The sequence below is a fragment of the Varanus komodoensis genome, unplaced genomic scaffold (assembly GCF_004798865.1).
Source record: "Varanus komodoensis strain SLA01 unplaced genomic scaffold, ASM479886v1 scaffold64, whole genome shotgun sequence".
Lineage (NCBI taxonomy): Eukaryota > Metazoa > Chordata > Lepidosauria > Squamata > Varanidae > Varanus > Varanus komodoensis.
This window is the reverse complement of record NW_025336273.1, coordinates 625172-639184: the sequence shown is the minus strand read 5'-3', so window position 1 is coordinate 639184 and position 14013 is coordinate 625172. Positions and strand designations below refer to the sequence as shown.

The window sequence follows — 14013 nt, the reverse complement described above, 5'->3', positions numbered from 1 at the left end:
CTCCGCGCCGCTGCCGCGCGTGCTGGGCACTCAGGCCGCCCCTCCGCCCGTGCTCCTTCTGCAGGACTCGCTCAGCGACAGCCTCCGCCTGTGCTACAAGTACCTGAACCAGACCAGCCGGAGCTTCGCCGCCGTCATCCAGGCGCTGGACGGCGAGCTGCGGTGAGTCGGCGCGGCGGGGCTTGGAGGGGGGAAGCCGGCCGGCCCGCTCTCCCGAGCGTGGCCCCGAAAAGTTTGGGGAGGGAAGAGTCGAAGGTGGTGGAGGGGGCGTGCCCCGCTTGAGGAGGGAAAGAGGCCCTGCTTTCCTCCGGTCCCTGGAGGCTACTTCGCGGCTTAGTGCTGCCCACATCCGCCCCTGCGGCTGCCAAGCGCAGGACCGCTCTTGCTTTAATTGGAGGGGACGGGGATCGAGCTGGCCGCCGGCATCGAGCAGAGAGGGCGCCATGGGCTGCTTGTGCCTGGCCAAGGCTGCTGGCAGCCAGCAGCTGCTCTCAGGCTCTTGAGGGGAGCAGGGTCCTTGCCGCCCCTTTTCTAATGGGTTACGGCCGGGTTTGGACCCGAGAGCGACAGCCGAGAGAGAGCCCTTTGCCAATGGGCAGGCCTTGCCACGGCTCCTCCCCAAAACAACTAGGCTGGCGCAGAACAAGAGCCAGCCGCCCCGCACCACGTGGGCCGTGCCTTGAGCTGCCTCTGCAAGCCTCGAGGAGTGGCTTTCCCTGACCTGGGGCCCCTGGAGGGGCTTGGCTTCAGCTGCGGAATGGCTGCCAGCCAAGATGGATGAAGGCATCCCGGCCTGGCGCGAGGGATCTGTGTGCTGCTCTCTCTATTGTACTGGCACCCACATGATTGGAGTTGCGGTTCCTGCGTTCCCAGGTTGGGGGAGCCCCCGTGGAATGGCCCAAAACTACCCCTTTATGGCCCCTTCCTTGATTCTTTTGACTAGAACCAGCTTTCTCCCAGCAGATCAAGGTCTTGCTTAGTCCTTCTGCCGGAGATTCCTTGAAGTGGGGTGCCTCGGAGGATTAAACTTTGCACCTGCATTTGTTTGGCATTTTTAGCTCTACCCCTGCCTGCGCCCACACACTCCCCCCCTCCATTTATTTTTGCACTAGGGGTCAATCTTGTCTTGTAGCCTCCCCATTCTGGGTCATGCAAACTGCCTCTCCTTCCTATTTTATTATAAAGACACCAGTGGAAGAGATCCATCTGTCTTGCTTCATGTCCCTTTGAGGTACAATGAATCATGATGGGATTTTCATTAGTCTATTATATATACTAGGCTACAGTTCACATTCTGTAATTATGAGCTTGTAGCTATGAGCAACGTCTTTCTCTTTTCAGATTTCCTTAATGAATGGAAATAAATTGTCTCATGCCCAGATGGGTGCCTTGGCATGGCTGGAGATTTACAAATCCTGTCCCAAGACATGTTCCAGGGCCTTTAATTTTGTTTTGTGCACCCAAAGGATATTCCATGCTGCTTTTCTGGACCATGGCCTCATCCATGGCAGTGAACAGCAATCAAAACATAAAAGTAGCAAGCCTAAATGACCATGTTTCTGGTAGCATAATAATCTTAGGATAGCACTGCAAGGCAGTGTTTAAATGGTATTCAGGAACGCAGATAAGCAGCCCATCAAAACTGCAATAAAGTTCAGCTAAGATAAAAACATTTGCAAAGTCAGTTTTCTAGCTGCCACACTGGTCTCCCAGATTCTCTTCTGTTGGAGGTTGCAGTAGCGTTTGGGCACCCACACTGCCAGGTTGTACAGCCATGCTTTGATGTTGAAACCTGGGTTGCTGTGTTGTCCGAACCTGGCACAGGTATTCTCTTCATTGGTTGTGGCTTAATTGTGGCTGGATTGTGCCGCTGGTGAGGCTGTTCCAGAGTCCATGCTGCACAGGAGAATTCAGTAGGGATAAGTGCACCCTGCAGACATGTCTGTGCTGAAGTTTCTGGCAGAGGTGCAAGAGCAGCTTGGTCAGTTGGCAACCCAGCCTTGTCTGTATTGCATTTGTCTAATTTTAAAACACAAACCTTGCTTATATGGCTTTCCAGAAGGCTTTCAGTAGAATAAAGAGAGCAGCCTTTCCCACCCTGGCTGAGGATATGGGAGTTGTGCTCCATCAGTTTGAGAAGGCTGAAGTGAAGCTTAAAACATGAATGTTAATCAGATTAAAAATTAAAGTGGGTGGGATGCAGTTCTGTGGTAAGGGTTTCATACCCCCCCCCCCCGTTGGAAAATCAACTCCCTGAGCTGATGGGAGTTGACTTCCAAAGCATCTGGAATGTCACAGGCTGAGGAGAGCTACAGTATATCACAGAAGTGAGTACACCCCTCACATTTTGTAAATATTTTATTGTATCTTTTCATGTGACAACCCTGAAGAAATGACACTTTGCTACAATGTAAAGAAGTGAGTATACAGCTTGCATAACAGTGTAAATTTGCTGTCCCCTCAAAATAACAGCACACAGCCATTAATGTCTAAACCGCTGGCAAGAAAAGTGAGTACACCCCTAAGTGAAACTGTCCAAATTGGGCATTATTAGCCATTTTCCCTCCCCGGTGTCATGTGACTCATTAGCGTTACAAGGTCTCAGGTGTGAATGGGGAGCAGGTGTGTTAAATTTGGTGTTATCGCTCTCACTCTCTCATACTGGTCACTGGAAGTTCAACATGGCACCTCATGGCAAAGAACTCTCTGAGGATCTGAAAAAAGAATTGTTGCTCTACATAAAGATGGCCTAGGCTATAAGAAGATTGCCAAGACCCTGAAACTGAGCCAAGACCATACAGCGGTTTAACAGGGCAGGTTCCACTCAGAACAGGCCTTGCCATGGTCGGCCAAAGAAGTTGAGTGCGCGTGCTCAGCGTCATCTCCAGAGGCTGGCTTTGGGAAATAGACGCATGAGCGCTGCCAGCATTGCTGCAGAGGTTGCAGGGGTGGAGGGTCAGCCTGTCGGTGCTCAGACCATGCGCCGCACACTGCATCAAACTGGTCTGCAGGGCTGTCGTCCCAGAAGGAAGCCTCTTCTAAAGATGATGCACACGAAAGCCCGCAAACAGTTTGCTGAAGACAAGCAGACTAAGGACATGGATTAGTGGAACCATGTCCTGTGGTCTGATGAGACCAAGATAAACTTATTTGGTTCAGATGGTGCCAAGCAGAGTTATTTTGAGGGGACAGCAAATTTACACTGTTATACAAGCTGTATACTTATTATTATTATTATTATTATTATTATTATTATTATTATTACATTTCTATGCCGCCCCTTGCCGAAGCCTCGGGGCGGCTTACAACACAATACATTGCAGCAAAGTGTCATTTCTTCAGGGCTGTCACATGAAAAGATGTAATAAAATATTTACAAAATGTGGGGGGTGTGCTCACTTCTGTGATATACTGTAGTTGAGCTCCAGAAGTCAGACTTCAGCCAGAGGCTGACTCGGGAACTCGTCCCGTTCCTCCGACGTGGGCTTATTCTGCTGCTGCAGAGTGGTGGATCCGCAGCCACCTCCGTGGCCAGCCGCCAGCTCTGCTCTGCTCTTCCCGCTGGCCTCCGAGTCGCAAACGCTGCTCTCGCCTTCCCCTCCAGGCACGCAGTGTGCATCTTCTACCTGGTCCTCCGGGCACTGGACACGGTTGAGGACGACATGACGATCGGCCTGGAAACCAAGGTTCCCCTGCTGCACAACTTCCACGCCTACCTGTATCAGCCAGACTGGAAATTCATGAACAGCAAAGAGAAGCACAAGCAAGTGCTGGAGGATTTCCCGACGGTGAGCAGGGGCTCGTACGGCTCGCGTGTCTGTTCGCTTCCGCCGTCAGCCCAGCCGTGCGTCTTTTGAGTTGTGGCCTCGGGCGGAAGCACACTGGGGCATGTGATGCTGATGCTTACACTGGCCGCACAGCCAGTAGGCACGATCCGGCTTACCCACCTCCGTGGGGCTGGGAAACACACGTTGTGCAACGCCCCCTCTTTTTTTGAGAATATATTTTTGCTTCAGGGATAGTCAAGCCGCTGCACTGTGGAAACCTCCTAATCTTTTACACTGCCTCGTTCCAGAAGTTACCGCTCCAGATCCGAATCCGCACAGCACATGTGCCTAGGCTTGCTGACTTGGTCTCTTTGCATCACTCTATAAAAGCTGCTGTTATTAATTTCGTTTCTGTGCTGCCCAATGGAACACGGGTGGCACAGTGGGTTAAGCCATTTTGCTGCTGGGTTTTTGATCGGAAGGTCGGCAGTTTGAGTCCGTGTGATGGCGTGAGTGCCCGCTGCTCAGTCCAGCTCCTTCCTACCTAGCAATTCGAAAGCACGCAAATACTAAATCAGTACCACTTTGGTACTTATAAGTACCACGGTGTTCCGTGCGCCTTGGCGTTTGGTCATTCTGGCCACATGACCGTGGAAGCGTCTTTGGACGACACTGGCTCTTTGGCTTACAAAGGGAGTTGAGCGCTGCCCCCAGAGTCGGACGCAACTGGCATGTATGTGTGAGGGAACCTTTCCCTTTTACTGCCCAAAAGCCGAAGCTCTCTGGAAGGTGGCAAAGTTCAAAGCATTCCATCCTGACTTAATGATTTACTCAAACCAAGTCTTGAGAATGTGAGGAGGAGCTCTGCTGGGTGGGATCACAGTCTGCCTAGTCCGGCCTTTTGCTCACCCGGCGGCCAGCCAGGGGACTGGTGCTTTTCAGTGCCGTTCCTACTTAACCATCTCGCCCTGCCCTCGTGCAGGTCTGGAGTGGACCTTACCTGGCTCCTGGGTTCAGCTCTGGCTGGTTTTAGAGTTGGAAAGGGGCAACCCAGATCTTCAAGGGGTTGGAACAACTCCCCTTGCGGAGAGGCTACAGGAACTGGGACTGTTGAGCTTGGAAAACAGGCGAGCGAGGGGAGGTAGTGTAGAAGTGCACCAAGGAATGCCTGGTGTGGAAAAACTGGTGGTCGGAGGGCCATTTTTCTCCTCCTCTGATAATACCAGCACCCAGCGGAGTCATCCCAGGAATGTGAATGGTGGGAGATTTGAGACAGATTGAAGGAGCGATTTCTCCACACAGTTCCTGCCTCAGCTGTGGAATTCATTTGCTCGGAGATTTTGGAGAAGTGTTTTGGAGGCTGCATTCCAGGGGCGTGTGGGGTGAATGTGCCCAGGTCTAACGCTGCTGTCCTAAACAGTAACTTTTGCCTTTGAACCTGGTTTTAGCCAGCTTATTTCTCTGCCTACCTCAGATCTCCTTGGAATTCCGGAAGTTGGCAAAGGTCTATCGGGATGTGATTTCTGACATTTGCCACAAAATGGGACTGGGGATGGCTGAATTCCTGGAGAAGAAGGTGGATTCCGAGAAGGAATGGGACAAGGTGAGCAAGCTGGGATCCTCCAGCGAACCCTCGTGCCGGCCGCAAGGCCATCGGTGCAGTGATTGTGCCAAAACCTTGATCATGAGGCCTGGGAACTTGTACATGTTTGACTTCCAGTGGGCTGGACCTCCTCCTTCTTTTAGTGCCCGTCAGTAGGGCTGAGTTGCGCTTAGGGGAGAAATAATTTGTGGCGGGACAATTTTGTGCTTCTGGGTGAGTTCTGGTGTCATTAGCAGCATCAGATAGAATCCTAAGAGTCACAACAGGGCATTTCATCCCTCCAGTCCACCACCTGGTCAGTGCAGGAATCCAGTCCGAATCACATCTGATGGATGGCTTTGGAGGCCCTGCTTGAAAACTGCCAGTGATGGGAGAGCCCACCACCCCGGGCAGTTCCCTTCATAGTCTGAAACTTCCTTTTGGGAAGTATTTATTTATTTAATGTTTTTCTATACCGCCATTCATTAAAAATCTCATGATGGTTTACAAAATTTAAAAAATTCAAAGAAGCCATTAAAAACTCCGTGCCAGTGCTTGAAGCAAAATAATTAAAATACCACTTAACAATTAAAAACTGGGTAAAGGTTTTGGCCTGGTACGAGAACGAGTGAAGCGTTGGTGCCAGGCGCATCTCTCCGGGGAACGAGTTCCATGATTGGGGCGCTTCAGCAGGGAAGGCCCTCCTCACCTCTTTCAAGGAGGGCTGTCAGGGAAGGACCTCCACAGATGATCCTGAGGTCTGGGCAGGCTCATATGGAAGAAAACGTTGCCTTCGATAGCCAGGCCCTAAACCATTCAGGATTAATTTCTGTGTCATCATTAGCCCCTTAAATCAGGCCTAGACTTAAATTGGTAGCCAGTGTAGCCGATGCAGGACCGGCATAATATGTTCTTGTTTACCAGGAACAAATTTTCTGGTGTTCGGTCTAAATCCACCTTCCTGTATTTTGGGGCTAGAAGAGTGCGGTCATATGCCCCACTTCCAGTTGAACCGGACATAGCTGGCACTTTCCCTCTGCCTTCATTGGACCCTAGTCCCTGATCCTCTTCGCTCCCATTCATTCGAAGGGCGGTGTCCTGGATTGGTGGTGAACTCCGGGCAATGCAGGGTGGGCTGGAACGGCGAACTCGGCTTGTGAGAGCTTTTGCACAGCTGCTCCAGCTTCCAGCCATTCTGTTTTCCCTGAATACGCACGCATTCTGCTTGTGCACTACCTTGGCGTGCTCTTTTCCCCTGCAGCGCGTCCAGCGAGGAGAGAAAAAATAACCTGCGCCTTGTTTCTCGTACCTCCAGTATTGCCACTACGTCGCCGGCCTTGTGGGGATCGGCCTCTCCCAGATCTTCTCCGCGTCGAAGCTGGAAGACCCCATCGTGGGCCAAGACAGGGAGCTCGCCAACTCCATGGGGCTTTTCCTGCAGAAAACCAACATCATCCGGGACTATCTCGAGGATCAGCTGGAGGGCCGGGAGTTTTGGCCCACGGAGGTAAAGAAGGGGCGATGGGGGAGGGCATGGCCCTTGGGCCAGACTGGGACTTTTGCTCAGGGGCAGCCCAGTTTTCAGAATCTGGCCCTGTTTAGCTTTCAGGGGCTCCCTGGTTCAGTCTGGGCACCTTCACTTAAAAAAAAAAGAAGAGAATTTAAGCTCTTTCAGCACAAGGGCTAAATTCTGCTTCAGGGAAGCTCTGTCTGATGCCGGAGGCAAGAGGAGGTTGGATATCTTAGTTGAATCTGCTTATTGCCCACAGCCAAGCTTTAGGAGGCATTTCATTCTTTTGGAAGGGGGGAAACCCTGCTCAAGAGCTGGTTTGGTGCTTGGGGTTTAGGGGATGGGCCAGTGGGAAAGCTGTGGCCATCCGAGGAAGCTTGATAGGAAGGATTGGGATCCTGGCCTGAGATTCTGCACCTGTGATAGGGTGGCTTCCTGCAAGGGCCCAGCCCCCAAGTAATGTGGTCCCCCAAAATACAAACATGGAATAGAAACCGTTTTACATCTGTTTTCACAAGCAGGTCTCCCCAAAATTAGCTTTGACCAAGTCTTGAAACTTGTAGGATTTGGCCCGACTGCAGACTCGCCCTCTGAGAACAACTGCAGGATTTCTGGGATGTTGGCTTCCATTCAGTGTGACATTTTATTTTCATGTTAAGTTTCTAGTCCTCAGTATTCCAGTGGAAGAACTTGAAACGGTACAGGCAGGACCTTGGGTGCTTGAACACCAGTGGGGCTTTTTTTTAGAGCTTTACTAGCCTCATGCTTCTGTGCACCTGTTAGATCCTGGTATCACAGCATGACGGTTGTCAAACTCATTTTTCCTGGTTCATGAAAATATATCAGGTCAGTCCTGTATGCCTTGACTCTCTTGCCAAAGCCTCTTTCAGAACATGAAGATAAATTAGACAAGATGTCGGGGTGGGCTGGGCCACCTTGGGCCGTCTGGGAGCTGCATCTCTCTTAGAACATCTCCTGGGAAGCTCACTCTTGCTGCAGCAACTCCTGAAAAAGCAACTTGAAAGCAGACTGAATCGATCCTGAGCGAGCCTGTGTTGTTATTAAGGCTACGTTGCACTTATATCCCACTTTTTCTTTTGTTCTTGCAAGCTGCTACATACGCTGGCTGAGGACAAATTCAGCTTGCTTTCAAATGCATTTCCTCACAATACTGCATAGCTGTTCTGTGCTAAATTTTGGTGGCAAACCACCCATCTGTTCTCCCCTGATCCTGATTTTCTGGCGGGGCTACGGGCCAAGTTTTGCTGATCTCTGTGCTAGAGCAACATTTTCAAGAATAAGGTATTATGAGGCCAGCATGGCTGAACAACTTCGTCACAGTGCCTTCATGCCGGGCATGGAGGCGAACATAGACTGGCCAAAGACTGCAGTGCAGAGGGAAGATCATGGGGAGGAGTTGCAAGACCGCCTCTGACCTTGCCTCCCCCCCCCCCCCCGCCCCGCCCCGGTTTGCTGTTTCCAGGTTTGGAGCAAGTACGTGAAGAAGCTGTCCGACCTGGCCAACCCGGAGAACCTCGACAAGGCCGTGCAGTGCATGAACGAGCTCATCACCAATGCCTTGCATCACGTCCCCGATGTCTTGACGTATTTATCCCGCTTGAAGAACCAGAGCGTGTTCAACTTCTGTGCTATCCCCCAGGTGGGTGCCCCGCTACCTTGAGGGTCCTTCTATTCCCCTGGAGCAGTGGTGGTGAACCTGTGGCACGTGAGCCAAGTCACCCCAGCAGCCGGGTAACGGCGCACAGAGGGGCCATGCGCATGCTTGGAAAGGAGTAGCTGCGCCAGGCAATGACATCACGAGCCGCGACGCATTAGCCGTGACCAGTCCGTGCTTTCACATGGCCGGTCACTGTGGCGCCAAGGGGGGGGGGGGGGGGGGGGGGGGGGGGGGGGGGAGAGAGAGGGAGAGGGAGAGAGAGAGAGAGAGAGAGAGAGAGAGAGATAAAACACAAACGAGCTGGTGTTGAAACCTCACGACAGCAGAAAGAAGCTTTGAAAGGCACAATCCGGGGAGAAAGAAAATAAATGTGCAACTCTCCACATGCACCACGTTCTGTCTAAACAGGTATAAGATTGTGCCTTTTTGCAATTCAGAATGCTGTTTTGTTCCAACTCTGTTGCACGACACGCCTCTTGTTTTGAGAGAGATCTAAATTCCAGACAGTCTCTTTGCACTCAGTTCTGGGCTCTGAGTGTATCCATCCCCACCTGTGTCTGGTTGATAGGTCTGCTCGCTCCTTTCTGCCCCAGAGCTGATCGGCATTGTTTTGTGACTCCTCAGGTGATGGCCATCGCTACCTTGGCTGCCTGCTACAACAACCACCAGGTGTTCAGGGGCTTGGTGAAGATCCGGAAGGGCCAGACCGTCACGCTGATGATGGACGCCCAAAACATACAGGCCGTCAAAGCCATCATGTACCAGTATGTGGAAGAGGTGAGCTGGGCAGAGGGCCGGAGAAAGCAGGCGTGGGCCTGATCCCTGGTTTTCCTGCTGTACTTGGGGGCCGGTGTTTTTAACACAGCTCAGATCTTGCCTCCTGCCATCCGCTCACTGGCAAGAAGCTTTGATGATGTCTAAATGGGCCGTTTAGGTCAGCTCTTTGCATCAGGCCCAGCATCTTGCTGGTGCTTTAAATAATTTTCAGTGCTGTGCGTTAGTGATTTTAGGTAATGCTGTTACCGTCTTGCATTGTGATCTGCGCCTTTTGTGGAGCAGCTGGAGAGCTTTGGATGTTGCATGGTATAGAAACGAAAAACGGTAAAATTAAAATAACTTTGAGCTGCACCAAACAGTTGTCATTCCAGCAGCAGAACAAACGCCGGTGGTGTCCGAGAGCCCCTCAGCCCTGTGTGTGTTCCCAATTCTGCCCCAGAGCTTTGGGGACCTTCTGGAACAGATGTGTGTGTGTTGGGGACACACACTGGGGCGGAGCGGAAGGTGAAGTCCTGATGGGGGAGTGGATGTTCGCCGGTGCTGGGTGTCGCTGCTGCATCGTGTCTGGCTCGTGCCGGCACGGGGCCCGGGAGCGGGTGGCCTGCCGGCTCGCGGCGGACACAATCCCTGCCCACCTTGCCTTCTAACTGGAATTGGCTCTTTCCTCTCTCCAGATCTACCAGAAGATCCCCAGCACAGACCCTTCCTCCAGCAAGACGCGGCAGATCGTCGCCTCGGTCCAGTCCCTGAGCTTGCCCAGCGGCGCCCTGGCCTCCCGCACGCACTACTCGCCCATCTACCTGTCCTGCGTAATGCTTTTAGCCGCGCTGAGCTGGCAGTACCTGAGCACCGCCTCGAAAGCGGCAGAGGAATTGGTGCATACCGGAGAGAACTGAGATCGGCGCGTCAGGAGCGTCGTGTTGTTTGGGGTGGGTGAGGTGTGGCCCTGGAAGGGAGAACATTTTGGAATTGCGGGATATGTGGAGAAAAGCATTAAAGCGTAAGCCAGCTGGGGCTGGAAACTTTGGCCTAGGAGTGGCTAGCTTCAAAGCAACTAACACAATAGGTTTGGAATAGCGAGAGCCTTTTTTCCCCTTTTTGATGAACTGTTACAGACAAATCTGTTGTTTGAGTCTTACTTAATGATTTCTTTTTGCAGAGCGTTTCATCTGCTGGTGTTTTTTTTAATGTATAGTGTTTTTTAACTAGGATGTTTGAAGGTGGCTCATTGTTGCTCATGTATTTTGACAGTAAAAACAAGTGATCTATGATCCAAGCTTCCACACATGGTCTTTTTTAAAAAAAATAGTTCAGCTCCAGCAATCCAAGATGGATTTGTAGTTGGGGTTGTTCAGTAGGCAAAGTCCACAGTTTATCTTGAGTCAGGCCAATTGAGGAGCAGCGGTTTACCTGGAGAATGGATGTACCATTTCAACAGACTTTTAGCACAATGCTCTTGTTGCCCCCAGCACCTCTCTTTCCACAGTCCACCCCCCCCACCCCCGCCAGCTGGGGCTGGAAAAACTTCCAGGACCGCTGGAGAGCCACTGTAGCCAATCTAAATTTCAATTTTTTTATTGCAAGAGTCACCAAAGCAAAGGAAAGGAGAAGCAAGGACACCGCCCTGAATTTAACAGAAACTTGATCTATTGGTATTCGAATAACTGCATAAATTATGCCCAGCGTACATAAGCGTCAAGACAGACCCAGTTCCTGCATAAATGTCCATTTGAGAGCGCCATCTCCTTGTCGTCCACTCACATTGTGACAGCGTTGTTCAGCCTTCATTAGGGTTGTAAAGAGGGAAACCAGCCCTCCTCTTTCAGATCTTGTGCTCGGCCCGTGCATGCTCGCAGAAGTCCGCTCGCACAATTGGTAGCCCCCTGCAGCGCAAGCGAAGGCTGTGAGCCACATGCGTGGAAGAGGCATGCTGCTTGCACAGCATTTGTCTGGGGTTCGACTTGGGGGGTGTGCCTGGAGCTCAGCTGCTAGAAAGGCTGGAGTGGGGGGAGCCCAGCCTAGGAGACCTGACAGTTGCCCACCCCCAAAACGGGTTCTTTGCATATCCCCAGGCTCCAGACCAGTATAGGGGTGAGCTTTTCATTCCTCCAGTATTGGAGTACCAGTGAGAGGACGAAAGGTGCAGAAAATCCATTTATACTGCCTGAGCCTTAACTTCTAACAATCGCCAGGTGTTTTTAAAGGTGTACACCAGGAAAGTTTTAACGAGGGTTCCAAACAAAGTTTATCCATATACCATCTTGTTTGGCTATCACAAGCAGTCAGGAAAAGCAGCATTGCCAGGGCCACCCCATGGGACATGGACCTTAAACCACCCCATAGTAGGTGGGGGGGGGGGACAGTTTTCTAGCAAAGGTTTTGGATGTGCCGTGAGAATGCTGTGGGTGCCCGTGTGTTTTACTCCTATTCTTGGGTAAATAGCTTTCACCAATCATTTGTTCATTTGGAGATTGCACAGAAAGACCAAACATTCAAAAGGAAAGCCTAAGACCTCCACCCAGTCTTTCAAAGGTGGCCTTTTGTCCTTTTAATATTGTTATAATAGCTTGTTGTTTAGTCGCAAAGTTGTGCCCCACATATCGCGACCCCATGGACAACACTCCTCCAGGCCTTCCTGTCCTCCACCATCCCCTGGAGTCCACCCAAGCTCACACCCACTGCCCCAGTGACTCCATCCAGCCACCTCATCCTCTGCCGTCCCCTCCTTTTGCCATCTGTTGTTCCCAGCATCAGGCTCTTCTCCAGGGCGTCCTTCCTTCTCATTATGCGGCCAAAGTATTTGAGTTTTATCTTCAGTATCTGCTGTCAAAAGGGTGGAGAGAATCCTTTTACATCAGACTGTTGCATTGTGAGTAGGAGGTAGAGCGTGGAAAAGACGACACGCCTGTTCCATCCCGAAGCCGATCCGTGTTGCGTCCTTGTTAAGCCGTGGTGGTTGGAGCAACGCTGCTGAAGAGCTTCAGGGATCCTTGGTCACACGCTGCTGCCACGGTTGGCACTGCTTGTGTGTTCCAGTGCTCTTGGTAGCTCTGCTCACCTCTCCAGAAGAAGATGCCAGTGAGATCCCTTCTCCAATGCAAGCGCAAAAGGAAGGAGCCAGTTTGCCTGTTCCCTGGAGGGTGGAGGGCCGGTGAGTGCGCCCCTCAGGTGCATCTTGTGTAGTGTGCAAGATGGAGCTACGGGAGGTTGTGGCCCCATGACGTGCTGCAAGGGCTTGGCCACAGCTGGTACACAGCCCCTGGAGCAGAGTTTCCAGGTCCCTCTCCCCGGACCCTTTGTCATATGCCTGTTTTCTCTTATTCTAAACTGGACTTGAACCCGGGATCATCTCGTGAAGCTGATTGGTGGGAGGTGCAGAACAGATCAAAGGAAGGACTTCATGCAGCATATTGCTAAAACTATGGAACTTGCTGCCATGGGAAGGGGCGACGGCCACCGATTTGAATGGCTTTGGAAGGGGATTGGACTGATTCACAAGGAAGGCCACCAGTGGCGACTAGCCTTGCTGGCCATGGCCTTCCTCCTTGACCAGAGGTGGCCTTCCTGCAGGCACCAGTTGCTGAGGAGCTGGGCAGGGGGAGGTCTTGCACCCATCCTGCCTGAGGGACCCTGTGGGCAGCCGGTTTGCCAGCGTGTATACGGAGAGCTGGACTGGATGGACCCTGGGTCTGATCCTGTTCTTAAGTTCCTACTAGGTAAGAACTTGCTGCTCAAATATCCAGCTTCCGTCCCCTTTGCCTTCAGCCCTACCCGCTACTGGAACCTGCTCCCACCAACCTCCTAACACCTCTGCCCGAGCAGGGATGTGACACCTGGGGATGAAAAGCTCTCCTTGACCCCATGGCTTGGATAAAAGCGTGATGCTCTGCCTGCCCAATGAAACCTTACGTAGGTTGAACTGTGTAAAATGCAAGTGCAGATAGAAATAATTGCTGTGGCCTTCAGGCAAATGCTTCGGATGGGAGTGTCCCCACCCCAAGGGCTTGGGTCCTTGGCCCTCTTCCATGGTAAGATTTCTGGGTGCAGGTCAGCGGCAAAGAATGCTGAGCTGGGTGGTTTCAAGCCATTCCAATGGGATCTCTCTACAGATGAGCCACAACTGCATTGTACACAACGTTCACACAGTGCGAGAAGCAGCTCTGCATGGTTACCATGGTCCATGGCTTTTTAAAAAACCACGATCTACCTGACAGACAAGCGAGTGGTTTCTACTTTATCCTGGTTTCCACCCTCCCTTCTCAGTCCTCCCCCCATTGGCATGTAGCCCCAAACTGCCCCTGAAATACAATCGCAAAGTACATCACTCCCTGCAAACGTCATAGAAACACAGAAAACAGGGCGAGTCAGAAGGGGGCCTCCTGGGTCATCTAGTCTGACCCCTGGCTCCCGCTGGCTCCGCTCAAATACAACCGCAAAGTACATCACTCCCTGCAAATGTCATAGAAACACAGAAAACAGACCAAGTCAGAAGGGACCTCCTGTGTCATCTAGTCTGACCCCTGGCTCCGCTCATGACGTGCCCACCATGTGCATATCGCCTGCCTCTTCCCACATAGGGACTGAATGGCCGGAGTGGCTCCTGCAGTTGCTGCTCTTTCCAGAGGACTCCACGGTGCTTGCACAGCAGGGCTATGGAAACCATGAACCTGAATTCAGACATGCCATGCCATGCCATGGT

The 14013-nt window shown here is 51.8% G+C and overlaps 1 protein-coding gene across 1 annotated transcript in view; it reads left to right on the top strand.

Moving 5' to 3' along the window:
* Window positions 1-10585, top strand: part of FDFT1 (farnesyl-diphosphate farnesyltransferase 1) — a 15616-nt gene extending 5031 nt beyond the window's left edge. Inside the window, exons 2-8 of the mRNA XM_044450341.1 lie at window positions 65-162; window positions 3605-3788; window positions 5242-5370; window positions 6665-6856; window positions 8343-8519; window positions 9162-9314; window positions 9989-10585. Of these exons, the coding sequence (XP_044306276.1) occupies window positions 65-162; window positions 3605-3788; window positions 5242-5370; window positions 6665-6856; window positions 8343-8519; window positions 9162-9314; window positions 9989-10210 (1155 nt within the window). The 3' untranslated portion in view covers window positions 10211-10585. The remainder of the gene's footprint in view (window positions 1-64; window positions 163-3604; window positions 3789-5241; window positions 5371-6664; window positions 6857-8342; window positions 8520-9161; window positions 9315-9988) is intronic.
* Window positions 10586-14013: the final 3428 nt, after the last annotated feature.